The sequence below is a fragment of the Paramormyrops kingsleyae genome, chromosome 1 (genome assembly GCF_048594095.1).
Source record: "Paramormyrops kingsleyae isolate MSU_618 chromosome 1, PKINGS_0.4, whole genome shotgun sequence".
NCBI lineage: Eukaryota > Metazoa > Chordata > Actinopteri > Osteoglossiformes > Mormyridae > Paramormyrops > Paramormyrops kingsleyae.
In genome coordinates, this window is record NC_132797.1 from 70,643,866 (window position 1) to 70,660,625 (window position 16,760).

The 16,760-nt window shown below is 43.0% G+C and overlaps 1 protein-coding gene across 1 annotated transcript in view; it reads right to left on the reverse strand.

Annotated features, from left to right (window-relative positions):
- Positions 1–16,760, reverse strand: part of vwa8 (von Willebrand factor A domain containing 8) — a 73,795-nt gene that overhangs the window by 16,886 nt on the left and 40,149 nt on the right. Inside the window, exons 34-37 of the mRNA XM_072697881.1 lie at positions 15,857–16,011; positions 15,287–15,479; positions 14,232–14,313; positions 13,631–13,835 (exon numbers count right to left, since the gene is read on the reverse strand). Coding sequence (XP_072553982.1) covers positions 13,631–13,835; positions 14,232–14,313; positions 15,287–15,479; positions 15,857–16,011 — 635 coding nt within the window. The remainder of the gene's footprint in view (positions 1–13,630; positions 13,836–14,231; positions 14,314–15,286; positions 15,480–15,856; positions 16,012–16,760) is intronic.

Genomic DNA, 16,760 nt, shown 5'->3' on the forward strand with positions numbered 1-16,760 from the left:
TCTCTGATTTACCGGTTCCCTGGTTCTGTTTGCAGTCCCAAAAGAGATAGAGAAGACATTTCTTACAATTTGTGTTTGATGTCTCTGGATAATGACAATGCATTATTCTGACCTCACCAAACATGTATGTTTAATATTGTCTTTTGTTTATGTTTCTAAAACAACTTCTATATTGTGAAGATTAAATTAAAAGCCAGGGTCCCTCTGATCTGATCCTGGCACTATTTTGATGTGCCACGATGAAGGTAAATTGCCTTTTGATGTGGCCCCTCTTCCCCCAGCATTCTATAGACCAGCACCGGGGGTGGGGAACCCCTAGTGTAGACGATGCTGAAATGCTCACGGGGAATTGCGTGAAACTATTACATTACGACTGTAACCCACAGGGCACAAAACAACGCATCAAAACAGCAAGATTATTAAATAAGGAAACAAAAGAAGCCGTGTATCGTGCGAACTCATACGTAATGAGGGGCAATCAGCAGAGACAAATATCAGGTTTCAGTGGAATTCCCCGTTAATAACATGGTTTTGTTGTGAGAAAAACATTAAATAATGTCTAGGAGCAGAAACGCACTTCAGACCATTCCTTACTCTGTACGCACAAGAATTACATCCCTGAACTCCTAGTGGTTCTCGCTTTGCACTATATTTGTGCAATTTTATCCTGCTATGCATGAATATTGTACATATCCATACCATACTTATTCTTCCAGCTGCATCCAAATCTCCATATCCACATTTATATTCAAATATTCATATTTGATTTTTATCTAAGTATTATCGTATGTGCTGTTACTGTGAGTTGAATTACCTAACCTTCAGGAAACACCTGAGTAAGCATCATATTTGTACTCTGTACTGAACTGATACAAATGACAACAAACATTTTTAATCCTTCGAATCCTTTAAAGAAGCTATGCAAAGATCACAAAGCACTAAAGACGACTGTCAGGAGAATGTCACTGTGGTCCACATTTGAAGGAGAAGAAGCAGTACAGTATTAAAGGACAAATGGGGTGATTTTAAGCTTTGTCTTCCTATTTCAGCCGACCCAAACTGAATACTCAACATTGCACAATGTTTTAAAGATGTTAATTATTCTGTTCTACTGTCTTTTTAAACAACTTTACTATGTGTGATTCTTGCACTCAGAGAGCCTGCTATCTCATTTCCTTGTGCATGCGCACAATGACGAGGAGACTGATAAGAGCAGACTGATGTGACACTAACGGCTGTCCCTCAGTGACAATGACAGGCCAGATGAGGTCCTACAGTGTTCATACCGACCATGACCAGATCTATCCAGCTTTCACACCACTGCAGAATTTGTACCTGTTTTTAAAGAAAACAAAGTGGCAGAGAAAACACTAAGAGAACCTTCATGTTCCCGCAATGTCTCGTAGTCCTAGAAATATGTGTCTTTTCTGCAGGTGCACAGTGACGCTCGCCACTCTGTCAGGTGGTTCAGCACCTCGTCCACCATGTGATGATGTGCCTGGCAGATTTTTAGCACGAGCGGCATTGCTCACTATAATTAGTGCCGCTTACAGGAATAAAGCTACAAGCCTCAGGCATCTGATTGGCTCATTGGCTGGACGGCCAATGAACTGCGCTGCTGTCATACTGATGGTAAGGCGCCTACACATACATATAATAACAGGAACACCAGCCACAAAAAGAATACATTAGTACAGCAATAGCATGAACAGTAGAAGTCAAAGGTTTGGACACGTCTACCCACATAAGGTTTATTTGTATTATTTTCTACATTTTACAATAATTCTAAATACGTCAAAACTATAAAACAACATATATGGATTATGCATTGAGCAAAAAGGCATTAAAAAAGTTGCTGAGGGGGGAGCAGCTCTGTGGGGTGGGACTCAGAAGGTTGCTGGTTCAGATCCCCGGGTCGGCAGAGTGATCCCACCACTGGGCCCTTGAGCAAGGCCCATAACCCCAATTGCTCCAGCGACTGGCTGACTCTATTTTCTCCTCTCTCAAACTCCCCTAAAATCATTTATACTGTGTTTAGGTCAGGTGACCAGGTCATGTGACACTATCACTCTCCTTTGTATGCATCTTGGCGTGTTCAAACTTTTCACTGGTGCTGCATGTTTGTTTTTATAATCTGAATGATAACATCAGATGGTTTTAATGAATGTTGTCTGTAATTTTGTGAGGTCAAGCATTCTTTAACACTACAAGAAATGCTGTAATTATAATAATAGTAACAAACTGCCACGTGTTTTTTTTATTTATTTCTTTACAGCTCTAATAGATAAAGGGAGTCATGGGTGTAGGTGATCTGTCCATGGATTGGTCAGTTCTGATCTCTGGTAGTATTTTCCTTACTCATGTAGTAGCTTCACTTAAGCTTGTCACTTAGCATAGATGGCTAGTTTCCATGGCAAGTCCTGCATGTAAGCACGCATGCAGTGCACTTCTGGGATCTGACCCAGCGCCATACTGGTTGTGGGTTTGGTCACTGGTATTGGTTATACCCCTTTGAACGTCTGATCCGCTGCACAGATAAAACACAGAACACCTGATATGACAAACCAGTGCGAACACAAAGCAAACACCCACTCCGCTCATACTGAATTCTCAGCGGCCGGGGGTGTCCTGTATGTCCTCTGACTGACTTTTAGGGACACACCTTTGTTTCACTTGCAGATATATTCCTCCTCTGGTTAAAAGTAAGGTCACAGGGAGTGCCCCCCCGCAACACTGTCGGAAACTATTTCATTAAAACTACCCACTGGCTGGGTTAATGTTTAATAGTTGTGTCGCCAAACTTCCTCTCAGAGTCACCTACTGCTCTCTTTCTGTTCAACCAGAATGCATCTCCACCAGGATCATCGTGTCCCACTTTGATTCTGTGAGGACATTGCTATGCATCTCCACCTGGATCATCGTGTCCCATTTTGATTCTGTGAGGACATTGCTATGCATCTCCACCAGGATCATCGTATCCCCCTTTGATTCTGTGAGGACATTGCTATGCATCTCCACCAGGATCATCGTATCCCCCTTTGATTCTGTGAGGACATTGCTATGCATCTCCACCAGGATCATCGTGTCCCCCTTTGATTCTGTGAGGACATTGCTATGCATCTCCACCTGGATCATCGTGTCCCACTTTGATTCTGTGAGGACATTGCTATGCATCTCCACCAGGATCATCGTGTCCCCCTTTGATTCTGTGAGGACATTGCTATGCATCTCCATCAGGATCATCGTGTCCCCCTTTGATTCTGTGAGGACATTGCTATGCATCTCCACCAGGATCATCGTGTCCCCCTTTGATTCTGTGAGGACATTGCTATGCATCTCCACCAGGATCATCGTGTCCCCCTTTGATTCTGTGAGGACATTGCTATGCATCTCCATCAGGATCATCGTATCCCCCTTTGATTCTGTGAGGACATTGCTATGCATCTCCACCAGGATCATCGTTTCCCACTTTGATTCTGTGAGGACATTGCTATGCATCTCCACTTGGATCATCGTGTCCCCCTTTGATTCTGTGAGGACATTGCTATGCATCTCCACCAGGATCATCGTGTCCCCCTTTGATTCTGTGAGGACATTGCTATGCATCTCCACCAGGATCATCGTGTCCCCCTTTGATTCTGTGAGGACATTGCTATGCATCTCCACCAGGATCATCGTGTCCCCCTTTGATTCTGTGAGGACATTGCTATGCATCTCCACCAGGATCATCGTGTCCCCCTTTGATTCTGTGAGGACATTGCTATGCATCTCCATCAGGATTATCGTATCCCCCTTTATTTCTGTGAGGACATTGCTATGCATCTCCACCAGGATCATCGTGTCCCCCTTTGATTTTGTGAGGACATTGCTATGCATCTCCACCAGGATCATCGTGTCCCCCTTTGATTCTGTGAGGACATTGCTATGCATCTCCACCAGGATCATCGTGTCCCCCTTTGATTCTGTGAGGACATTGCTATGCATCTCCACCAGGATCATCGTGTCCCCCTTTGATTCTGTGAGGACATTGCTATGCATCTCCACCAGGATCATCGTGTCCCTCTTTGATTCTGTGAGGACATTGCTATGCATCTCCACCAGGATCATCGTGTCCCCCTTTGATTCTGTGAGGACATTGCTAGCACTGCTTTGAATCCGATGGCTGAGTTTGCGCAGAATGAGTTAAGGCAGAACGGCGGCCTGACTCCTCTAGGGTGGGGCTTCGAATCCTGCCTCTGTGCATCGCGTTTGCATGTTCTCTTCACTGGGATTGCTCCAGGTACACTGGTTTGCCCCCACAGTCTAAAGGCTAACAGAACCTCTACACTGCCCATCGTTTATGACCATGTCCATGTATGGGCCCAGTGATGGACAGGCAGCCCAATGAAGGGCGCCCTACATTCAGCCAAACCCAGTGACCCTAACTAAGATAACTGCTTAGCAGACAGATGGATTAATACAGCTACTAGCAGGCACTGATACTTAAGGGGCCTATACTATTTGAAACCTTTCAGATACAAATCTGTCTGCTTATATATAGCACGACCTGTTCTCTACCCCCCACACATCTATACCCTCATCTAGCCATACAGAGAATGCATAAAATTAAAAATAAAAGAAAAAGGTAGGACATACTGTCCCATAAAAAGGATGTACTGCGTTACCCTAGAGATTCCGCAGATTTACACTCCCTTTTGCAGACCTACACAGCCTAAGGAAGTACTTACAACAGAGTAACAAGGCCTGGAAATAAAAGCGAAATAACTCTGGGGGACGGCGCCGTGACTGCAGGGGGACAGAGCCGCCAAAACGAGGCTACATTTCATAGAGGAAACAATGAAGACGTCAGTATGGACACTATGATGTCCAACACTGCCACCTAAAACGGCCTTAAAACTTTTATATGTTTTAATAGTCATAATTAGTCATAGCGTGGCTTTATTATGTTTGATTATTAGTACAACTTTGGTACTAGTGAACTTTAACTGCAGTGAGGCAATTGACCACTAGCACAAAGAAACACTTAAGTGTCACATGTACCAAGAGATGAAGTGGATGTTGTTCTTTCTTTTCTTTCGTTTTTTTTTCCTGCATAAGGAGCAGTGCTGGGCGATGCGGTCGGCAAGGAGCACGGCACAGCGGAGAGGGCGGAAAACGGGCCACCGCGGCATAATCGGCATGGCGGGAGGCTGGAGCGGAATGTGAGAAATTCCCCCTGCTTTCCGAATGCTGGTCCCCCCGCCCTCCTCGGTCTGGGCCAAAGTGTCAGGCGCCGTGCAGAGAGCTGGACCGCAAAGCTCCGACAGACGGACCCGAACACAGCAGACTGGCTCTGCAGAGAGGCCGGGGGGGGGGGGGGCGGCCCTGCACGAGCATTCTCCATGTCTGTGAGCCCCCCCCCCCCGGATCTTCAGCTATATCAACAAGCTGTCTAAGCACTTCACACAAACAACCAGCTGAAATGAAGCCGAATGGCTCCCGTTTACGTGTCGTTAAAAACGCATTTTTATGTAAAGCGGCACGGGTGGCCAAATCCCTCGGCCCACTGTCCGTGAAAGGAAGCGCTACGGACGGCCAAATCCCTCGGCCCACTGTCCGTGAAAGGAAGCGCTACGGACGGCCAAATCCCTCGGCCCACTGTCCGTGAAAGGAAGCGCTACGGACGGCCAAATCCCTCGGCCCACTGTCCGTGGAAGGAAGCGCTACGGACGGCCAATTCCCTCGGCCCACTGTCCGTGGAAGGAAGCGCTACGGACGGCCAAATCCCTCGGCCCACTGTCCGTGGAAGGAAGCGCTACGGACGGCCAAATCCCTCGGCCCACTGTCCGTGGAAGGAAGCGCTACGGACGGCCAAATCCCTCGGCCCACTGTCCGTGGAAGGAAGCGCTACGGACGGCCAAATCCCTCGGCCCACTGTCCGTGGAAGGAAGCGCTACGGACGGCCAAATCCCTCGGCCCACTGTCCGTGGAAGGAAGCGCTACGGACGGCCAAATCCCTCGGCCCACTGTCCGTGGAAGGAAGCGCTACGGACGGCCAAATCCCTCGGCCCACTGTCCGTGGAAGGAAGCGCTACGGACGGCCAAATCCCTCGGCCCACTGTCCGTGGAAGGAAGCGCTACGGACGGCCAAATCCCTCGGCCCACTGTCCGTGGAAGGAAGCGCTATGCCGGGCGGGAACAGATTTCCAGTCAAATGCCAAACTATCAAATCAAAACTAGTGAGATTACAGTATTGCTTTTTAATCCATCTTAGTTTTAGCTAGTTTTTGGTAACACTTTACTTAAGGCCATGTTTTTTGTAATATATAACCACATTCATAACAAATCATAATGCATTCATAAAGCATTATAAACATGCCTATAAATATTTATCAAAAGGCACAACATATTAAGCTCTCATCTATAATACACCATAGAAACCTTCATAATGTATAATAATGGTTGGTATAAGAATAAGGATGCTCCGTACTGCATTATAAAGGTATATATATAGTGCATTATAGATGAAAGCTTCATAAGGCAGTCATAATGTATAATAAACATGGCTGTTATGCCTTTTTATAAATATATCATAGCCATGTTTATAATGTTATTTGTGTGCATTATAATGTATTTTGAATGTGTTCATAAGTTAAAAAAAAAAATAACCTTAAGTAAGGCTTTCTTTTTTAACTTTTTCATTCGTTTTTATTTTATAGGTACATTTCTGTTTAGTGTTTATGTCTGACATTTAAATAATCCTGCATGAGTAGACAAAACACCATCCAGGTATTACTAATGTTCATTAAAGATAAGCAAATCGTTACTTTACCGAAATAGTATTAAAATGTCATTGGGAAGTATTTGATGCTTTGTTTTATTTTATTTCAGTTTTAGAAGCAATATTTATAGTTTTCGTTTATATATTTTTTTTCAATTTTTGTGTATTATTTTATTTCAGTTTACAAAAATACTTTTTTATAGTTTTAATTTTTGTTAACAATAATAACCCTAATTCAGAGCTAAATCTTTCAGTTCTCTAGAGCCCGCGGGAAATGACATGCACATAGATCTCTTTACAACATTTCATCAGTTGGACATTAAGGAAAGGAATGACCGAAAGACATCGACAAAAAAACGCCATGCGTGTTTACTCAGCAGCTGAGGCAGTTTTAATGAAGTTCTATACATCAGATTACATCCAGCATTACGCCCAGTAAATCTCGGCTGACTGGTGCTCGCACACAGATAATCATGCATCCCAGTTCCATTTCAGAGGCTGGTATGCCCAGTTGGTGACCAATTTTCCCCAACGGGAAAGTGTTGACTGGGACCCAGACTGTGGAGCATTCCGGGTGACCGAGGATGAGAGTGTGCGTTACGTGTCTGCTGCTAGTGGCCCCCCTGCGCGTGACATGGTGTCCTGTTCCACACGAAGGTTGTCATCCAATGCACATGACACACCGCTATCTGGCTGCATGTTTGGCCCCTATATTCAGACCTGTATCCTCACGCTACTAATCGTCCCAATTTGTCATCTGAAGGCAATGGACAGAATGTTCCAGAAGTTTTGTAAAAGGCAGTGCAGCTCTATACTTACGCCTACATCCCTCTGCTATTCATCATGCCCCACTTATCCTATGTCACTATTAACCCCCCTTTCAACCTTGTTTCCTACAGGGACCTCATTTGAGACGGCTGGTCTAGGAGCTGCACACAGAAGAAGAACGCCTGTCTTTAAGGCCATGAAAACAAACAAACAGCATGAAGACAGACAGGGAATTCTGGTATAAACTTCTAAGCCAAAGACACCAATAATGGACTCTCCCTCCTGTAACAGCCACACTTGATGCCCTCCTCCATCGTTCCATGTTCGTGTGTGATGATGACAGACAGAGCCCACCATCGGCAGACAGTTATACACTGTGTACGAAACGCATGGATCAGACCTGTCTTATTCTCACTGAGTAATCCAGACCACAATGTTCTTTGCTCCCTTGACAATACTACTTATATTTCTTTCCCTGTCAAAACACTTAGGATGTTTTTCTGTCACAGTCACGTTCAATCAAAAAGCTGACTAAACTGGAATAAGTTATAAAAACAGCTAATAAATGCAATGAGAGAAATGACTCCCCAGGTGTCTGTGCTGTATCACCTTTTCCGCTGTGCACTTCGTGATGTACTGGTGCTGTTTACTACAACACACCATCTAGGGTAGCAGTGAATATGGGGTCGTCTGCTGAATAAAGAGAGTTTGACCATACAGCTGTTGCCTGGTTACTCATGTCCGTGAACTGATAAGCATATTGATGCACAATATGTAAACTATTGCAACATTTTACATATCGCTGGTGATCTAGTGGTTAAGATGCTTGGCTCTAGACCAAGAGATCGTGGGTTCGAGTCCCACCTCGGGGTCCCCGACTTACTCCAGGGGGACTGTCCCTGAATTTAGAAAAATGGAAATCGCTCTGGATAAGACCGTCTGCTAAATGCCGTAAATGTAAGTAGTTACTCATCATAGTTGTAACTCAACAGGTCATCCCTATTCCAGCATCTTTTCCTGCAGTTTCTTGTTATACTGCAACACTGGTGACAACACAGATCTGCCTCTGTTTCGCTGCCTCTGATAGCTTCTTCCCAAACATCACGTACAGCGAACATCTGGTAACATGACAAATAAACACATTTATCAAGTTGAATGATCTAAGCTCTGAGGGTAATTTATTATACCTTAAATTGCTGTATAATCACTACATTTTATATGGCGCTATTGTGTTCATAAATTACAGAGTAATATATTTGTGTCTCACGTAGGCAGCAGAGCTGCACAGTTTTTATTTTACTGATCATGTTGAGCTCAGACCCTTTAACTTTCACTCTGTGAACTTTGTAATTTGCAGTGACCCATAAGCAACTTAGGAGAAGCTATAATTAATGCTGCAAAACTGACAATGATCAAAATTAACCATTAAAATTAAAATTAACCAAACGCCAGCCAGTAAAACCTGGGTCAAGGGACTGATTGTCAGACCTGCAAGTGCACCTCGCAGAAGCTAAACTTTACTATGCATATCAATAGTTTGCGTTATCTTGCATCTTTAATAATATTTTGTAATATTTATTATTGATAAATAACATTCGCAAAACACTAACACTGTAAGGGTAAATACAAAGTAAACTGCGAACACGGATGTAGTTTTACGCTATAAAGTCAGGGAAAAATATGTAAACATGTAAATGCATTTTTATGCATTTTTCCAAATTTTTTCAAACAATTTCCAAAACCAAATACCAAAGATGTTATGTTCTTTAGGAATAATGGAAACAATTTTGAACAAACTAGATTTAATTAAAGGAGAGGACGACTGGTTTCCGATGACAGCATTGAGAGACAAATGGCAGCTCTGTATGACATCATAATGGACTTATTCATGAGGTCGTCAGTGGGCTAAACTAGGGCTTCCTCCAGCACAATGAGCCCTTGGTGTAGGAAACTCTCAGGCACCCGCCCCCGTCTTTCGGGATTAACCAATCAGTGCGCAGAATTCGGTCTGCTCAGCCTACAAACTTGTGCCGTAAACTTTGACATTAGGTAGCAGCGTCAGTCTGCAGCAAAATCAGCCTGGGCATCATCAATCAAAGTTAGTCAGCAGTTCCACATTTCTAGCCCGGCAATCAGCCACTCTGCCCACAGCAACACAATACCAACATCATCGGTCTGTTATGATCATAAATCAGCCCCTTTCAGCTCCCTGCTGGAATCCCCTCTAGCACAGTGAAATTTCACAGTCCTGCACAGATATAGCGAATGGATTTTTAGACACCTGCCTATTTCATCACTCTCTTCCCACGGAATGGAAAAGGACCTTTAAAGTGACCTTTTAAATGCTTCTGGTGAACAGTTAGTCATGGAACTAAGCCTGTTCCCGGCTGTGCGAGTTGGGGTGTTGGTATGACCCCCCAGCAGAGTCACTCTGCCTGGAAGGGGCTCGGAGTAGAGGGTCCATCGAAAGTCCAAGTCACTTATTCACAAACCAGTCTGGGACACTAAAAGGGCAAATGATCGTTACAGCTGCCAGATCGGTACTAATATCCAACATCTGACAGGGAAATAAATCATAAATAAACAAAGGGAGTATTTACAGTAAATGACAGATAAATGACATTATGGAAGACATCGCAGACGAATGTTCTGTACTTTCTATTTTTCTCAAGTCAATCGCGCTGATTTGTCTCTTCACGCCAGCTGAATGAAAACACAAAGGCATGTGTTTACTGCATTAAGGGGAAGCCAGATTTCATCTGCAAATCCAGCCCCACCTTCTGACAACTACCTTTCAGTCCGTTCCCTCTCGTTTACTATAAATAACAGGACATAAATTGCGTTCAGTTAACTAAGCCAAGGCAAATCTACAAGAAGTAAACAGTTAAATCAAAAATATAACAATGTTTCCTGAGCTTTTCCGATATATTTATAGCATAGAATCCAGGATGTACTGGTCCATGACCCAGGTGTGAAAGGGGGTTAGTCTAAACCGACCCACTGCTGGAACGGACAAAACATTTCACAAACTAGTCCGAACTCACCAACAAGTTTTGGTGCTTAAGTAAAGAATATCAGCTTTGCACCATCTATCCCAGAGGTGGAATAGAGCAAAAACTGAATTTGTGACCAAAACCATCAATGTCCCTGCTGTTATTTGAGCAGTTTTGTGTGATTGCTTCAGTAAATAAACATCTGCAAATATTGATATAAGTTATCCTTAAATCTTTTGTTGCTGCACTTTGGGTGACCATGTTGGGAAATTAGCAACATGAAAAGACACTAATGAGATTGCTAAGTTAAGTAAATTGCTTTGGCTCATTTAAGTGAATAACTAAAAAAAAATGCTGCTTTAAATGGAGCTGAGGTTTGGAAAAACAAGTCAGTGAAAATATCTGTGGAGGTCTGTGTGAAGCCAGAGAGGAAATAACATGTGTGGGAAAAAACAGACAGGGTGTGACTGGAGTGGGGGGGGGGGGTGGCGGGGGGACAAGGGGCAAAAATGCAAAGTGTCCCAACAATTACTGCTGCACAAATAAGAACACGTACATCCACTTCAGCACACATCCCACTGAATCTCATACTGCGAGCAGCTACGTATGCAATAACATTTATATACAAAATATATGAACATCTGTAATAATCCATCAGGCAGGACAAACATCTGTCCATCCATCAGTCTTCTAACCACCTATCAGGGCCGCAGGGGAGCCTGGGGTCTGTCCCACAAGGCCACCGTACGGGCAATTTAGAAAGACCTGTTAGCTTAACTACAAGCCTTTCGACTGCGGATGTAAAGCGGAGGACTCAGAGGAAACCCAGACAACACAGGGAGAATGAGCTCCACACGCAGGCGGGAAGCAGGGTTCAAAGCCCAGTGCCAACAGCTAAGCTACTCTGCACATGTATCTCTAACCGAATTAGTGAAGAAAGCCTGCCACCTTGTGGTGACATAAAGCACCAGGCACACAGAAATACAGTGGTACCTCAGAACTCGAATTTAATCAGTTCAGAACTCCGGATTGATTCCTAAAATGTTCGAGTTCTGATCGTATTTTCCCCATAAGAAATAATGGAAAACCAATTCATTGGTTCCCGGCCCCAAAAAATTACACCTAAATACGTTTCTTTTTTAGCATTTAAACACAAAATGAACCGGATAAAACAATAAGAGCATATACTGTACTAAACACATCTAAGCACATATATCAAAACAGTAATTTGTAAAGTAAGAAAATAAATGTATCTAAACAATGTGTAAATAAAAAAAAAAAACAATGTGTTCTGCCCCGATCGTCCGCTCCTTCCGTGTGCCACGCCCCCCGTGTGGAATCCTGTTTCTAGTTGTTTTTATTAGCCCTCTGTATTTCGTCCACGTTTCAGTTTGTTTTCCCAGTCCGGTCATTGTATTGTCCGTCTGCGTTTTGCCTGCCTTACCAGTAATTAAACCCCGTATTCCCAGATACCTTTGTCTCCGGTCCGTCCCCGCTCGGCACGACAATATTATTATAATTAAATGTATTAATGGTTTATTATTAATATTAAAATAATTATTAAGAAATCTTTATTTTAAAATGTATTTTATTATATAATAACTACAGTTACTGTCTCTCATTGTCTAAATGTATTTTTACTGTCTAAATACATGTATTCAGCTAGTGTAAACATGGCCGATGCTATCACAGCGAATGCCAGGCTGAGACTGAAGCGTTACCCTTTGTTTCTGCTGAGAGACGTGCCACGTGACTCATTTCCCCGCGCGTACAAGTTATCTTAGGTCGGCGTTCACGGTTTGACTTCTGAGATTTAGAATTAGTTGTAGGTAATTTTTTTTTCGAACTGATTGGTTCGACTTTTAAGAAATTCGAGTTCTAATGACTTCGAGAACTGAGGTAACACTGTATAAATAAAAATGATGTTTAACAGTATTCTCTAATGAATAACAACAATCGTGTTAAAAAACATAATAAAATATGCTGGTTTCAAGAGGAATTCTTTTACACGCTTCATAGTCACAATTGTATTTTGTTAGAGTTTGCGTGAGCTAGATAAACGTGCCAGACTTCTAAATGAACAGTAATGAAACCGGCATTTGGAATATTTCTTCTTTCTGCAGAATGACCAGATACGCTCTGCAGATTGCGAGGAACACAACCAAAGGATGACAGACAGTTAGGATAGAAGTAATTCCCCGCCAATAGGAGAGAGGGGAGCGGAGACCTTAATGGAAGAAATAATGGCTACAGGCATTTCATTTATTTATGAAATGCTTTGATCTAAAGCAATGAACATTTTTTGAGAGAAAGCAGCAGAAAGCAGTAACGGCCTTCGCCCTGCTGACTTCGGGATTTGAACCAGCAATCCCACACCGGGATTTGAACCAGCAATCCCACACCACCCCCATTAATATCCGAGGCTGGTGTCCCCCCCGAGGAGCTGGTGGAGGTAGCTGGGGAGAGGGAGGTCTGGGTGCCTCTCCTGAAGCTGCTGCCCCCGCGACCCGAACCCCGGACAACCGGCAGATGATGGCTGGATGGATGGATGGATATTTTAAAATTTTATCGTCACCTTTGTCTGACCATTACGAGCAAGATCTGCTCCCCCGAGGTGTTCCGATAAATCACTATGTTTCAATATAATTTACAGCCAAGCAGCTCAGAATAATTTCCTTTAAAAAAATAGTTATCAAAGCAATCAGTATTATGTCATCCAGAAACTCTCATATGTTTATTATACATTTAAAGCAAAAGGTCTTGATTTTGTGTCTTTTCACGTTTTAATAATTAGGACAGCATATTACTCACAATGTCCTGCTTTAGTCTTGCTATTGGTTTAGCAACAGAGAAATACTCTAGGAAACTTGGCAAATGATATTACACACATTTTCCCAAATAAATAAAGACCACTAACTAAACACCTTATATCTTGTTCACAAAGGAATAGTTAAACTCATGAGTCTCCCAGATTTAATACTGAAAAATACATTTGGAAATATGCCTATAGAATTCCCCTGCAGATATAAAGCACAAAGCTTGGGAATGATACTGTTAGGACAGACTGATTATGCCAGGGATGTTCAGCTACGATTTCCCTCAAACTTACCTGCACTGGCCTGCCATCTTCGGTGCCGATCATGCGCCTCCACTCCAGCAGGGAGCGCTGTAAGTTGTCCAGCCCGGTTTCCCAAAGCCGGAGACAGCCGCCCATGTCCACTGTCACAACTCCAGCGTTACCCATTGGAGCCAGGAGTACATCCGTGTCAGACACCTTGGACAACCAGCTGGTGTAGGGAGAGAGTGTCATGGACCTGGGAAAAAAATTTGGGAAGCAAAAAAACTCAAAACAGTTTAATAAAAATCACACATTTTTTTAAAGGTAAGGCACTCTGCCAAATACACCATCAAGTGACAGAAAATTGTCACTGTGTCACTATAACAGCTACTAAGAAAAACATGTTCTTTTTATTTTACTCTACTGGCCACATCAAGCTGTTTGCTGATTTCTCTGTGTAAAAAAAGATTTTTTTTAAAGAAAAAATGCGCACACACAACATAATGCTGTAGGATAGTTTGGGGGCCCTAGTTTCCACAAAAGCAGCAATACCATTAGACCTGTAACTGAACTGGTCACAAAAATACAAAATATACAGTAGGCTTCTCTGAAGGGTGTTTATGACATATGATACATGTTGCCAATCAGATACCTTGGAACTGGAATGTACTTGACCTTCTTGGAGTTAAGGTCTGTCACTTCCAAATAGGCAGCAGTCATTGGGGGAGTGACATCTGTGTGGACACATAGCAAGACTCATGATCGTTTCTGACGAGCTTCACAAAATCTGTACAGTACTCCTGACAGTAGAGGGTCTAGGTGTCAGAGGTCCGAGATTCAAGCGTTGGTCGGCTGAAGAACGTGCAGCGATAACACTAAAGCCCCAATGAAAGGCTATACTGATTCATTCTAATTACTACACTGCATCTTGCAGCACTGTGGCTTAGTTAGGTAAAGCATCGATCTAGTAAGCAGTTCCTGGGTTTAAATCCCAGCCATGTCTTTGATCAACCGTGAAAACCCTTAGGGTCGTCTCCCATCAGAGGTAATGGGTAGCTGAAGAGGTGAGGAGGCTGTGCCCAGGATCGGGAGGTCACTGGTTTGAATCCCAAGGTCAGTGAATTACTTTCACCATTTGGCCCTTAAGCAAGGTTAGTAACCCCCCCCCCCCAATTCTACATATATTTGTAGATGTGCTAAACAAATGATGACTATTATGCATGTACGGTAACGCTTTACATTAAGTGCACCTTCATAATGCATTCATAGAACATTCAGTGCACCTTCATAATGCATTCATAGAACATTCATAAGCAGCATGCAAGTACACCTTAACATCCTAACATCCCTTAACAGATTTAATTTACATTAATAACAAACATTACATGCTTATAGAATTATAATGTTATTATGTAATGTTTATTATTAATGTATATCACAGCAGTTAAGGGATGTTAGGATGTTAAGGTATACATACATGATGTTTATGAATGTTTTATGAATACTTAATGAATACATTATGAAGGTGCACTGAACATTTTATGAATGCAATATAAAAGCATTATGAAGGTGCAGTTAATGTAAAGCGTTACCAAATATACTATAGAAATTAGTCCTATGATGTACAGAAAGTCAAAAAATCAGACCACCTGTCCTAGAGTAAGTGTACGGGACTAAGCGGGTGTGTAAAGCAAGGAGGATTCTGACCTTTGGGGTAGATGTCAGACAGTGGTACGTCTCCCGGGGGCAGGGCCCGCACCACCTGATTGGCTCCCAGAAGGGTCACGCAATTCACCCTCTTGGCTGGTCCTGAACGGCGACTCCCACCAAAGAACATGTCTGCCCCCGTCTCAGTGCCCAGGGGTGACTGTCTCTTAAAGCTGTAGGTTTCACTGGGCGACTGGTAGGACAGTCAGGAACAGGAATATTAAATTAAATTCGCTTCCTCACAGACCACTACTCACTCCCCGTAGGACAGTATAACGAGGAGCAGAGCAGAAATGTGTAGCCATCTCTTGAAGATTTGCTACATCCTTGGTAGCAAATCATAAAGAGATCAGTTCATTTGAATTAATAACTGCATTAAATTTACTACTGCTTCACTAGGCAGTTTAGGAAGTATATCAAAGTGAGTTGTCAAGGCTTAATTTTCTAGTTTATTGGTGCAGCACATATATTACAGAGCAGATACGTTTACACAGAAATAATCTGGAGAGTGTTACCAATAAATCTCACAGAAAAAAAATGTGACTATAATTTTGTGACATTAGATCTCACCATGAGGTCAGGGAAGCCCACTATTAGAGTAGCGAAGGAGTTGGCATCACAAAGCACTCGATTGGGAGAGGATATTTTCTGTCCCAGAGCTGAACTCAGATTCTCAGAGGGCAGTTGGTCACTGGATATTTCTTGTGGAATATCCCTTTCTACCCCTGAAGGAAAAAAAAAACAGCTTGGAATATTCTGGGCCAAAAAAACAGCTCAACGTTCAGTTTTCTCATGATTGGCCCAAGAAAATGGTATTTTTATTACACCACGTGTTTTGAGCAGGAATTTAAAGTCTTTTACCATTAGCCTAACACATAATTCGGTAAATATTCATTACATCATGGCACTCCCTGGTGAAGTTCAAGATGGATTTGAGGCTCTCCAGTGTGTCTGGGGTGGCCATGCGTCACCATCACTAAGCAGTCATATCGGGGACACATCAGCCTTTCCCGTTGACCTTTTTGTTCATCTTCACAAGTGGTAACAAATCATGTGTGAGGCAAGTGCTGACACGAGTGCGGCTGGCATTTCTGAGAAGCTGTACTGGACACTGGCTTCTTCAAGATAGTCGAAAAAAAAATTCCTGAAGGTCGTTCGCTTAAATATATACATATAAAACCAATGTGGTTATGTGCAATAAAAAAATCAATCATTTCCAACGATGAACATGAAGTAAGAATTATGTCCCATAAACGAGCTGCAGGGAAGCAGACCAGCTCAGCATCAATCACGTCCTCATGCAGCACAGCGCAGTCCCCATGACACTGGCGTCACGGTAACGGGGCAGTAATTCTCGGAGGGTCACCCTTTGATCATACAGGCTACATTTTTACACCTATATCCTAAAAAATCATTCGCACCTCAAATAATCACTGATAAACACAGAAAGATACTGAGCATCATTCAATAACAG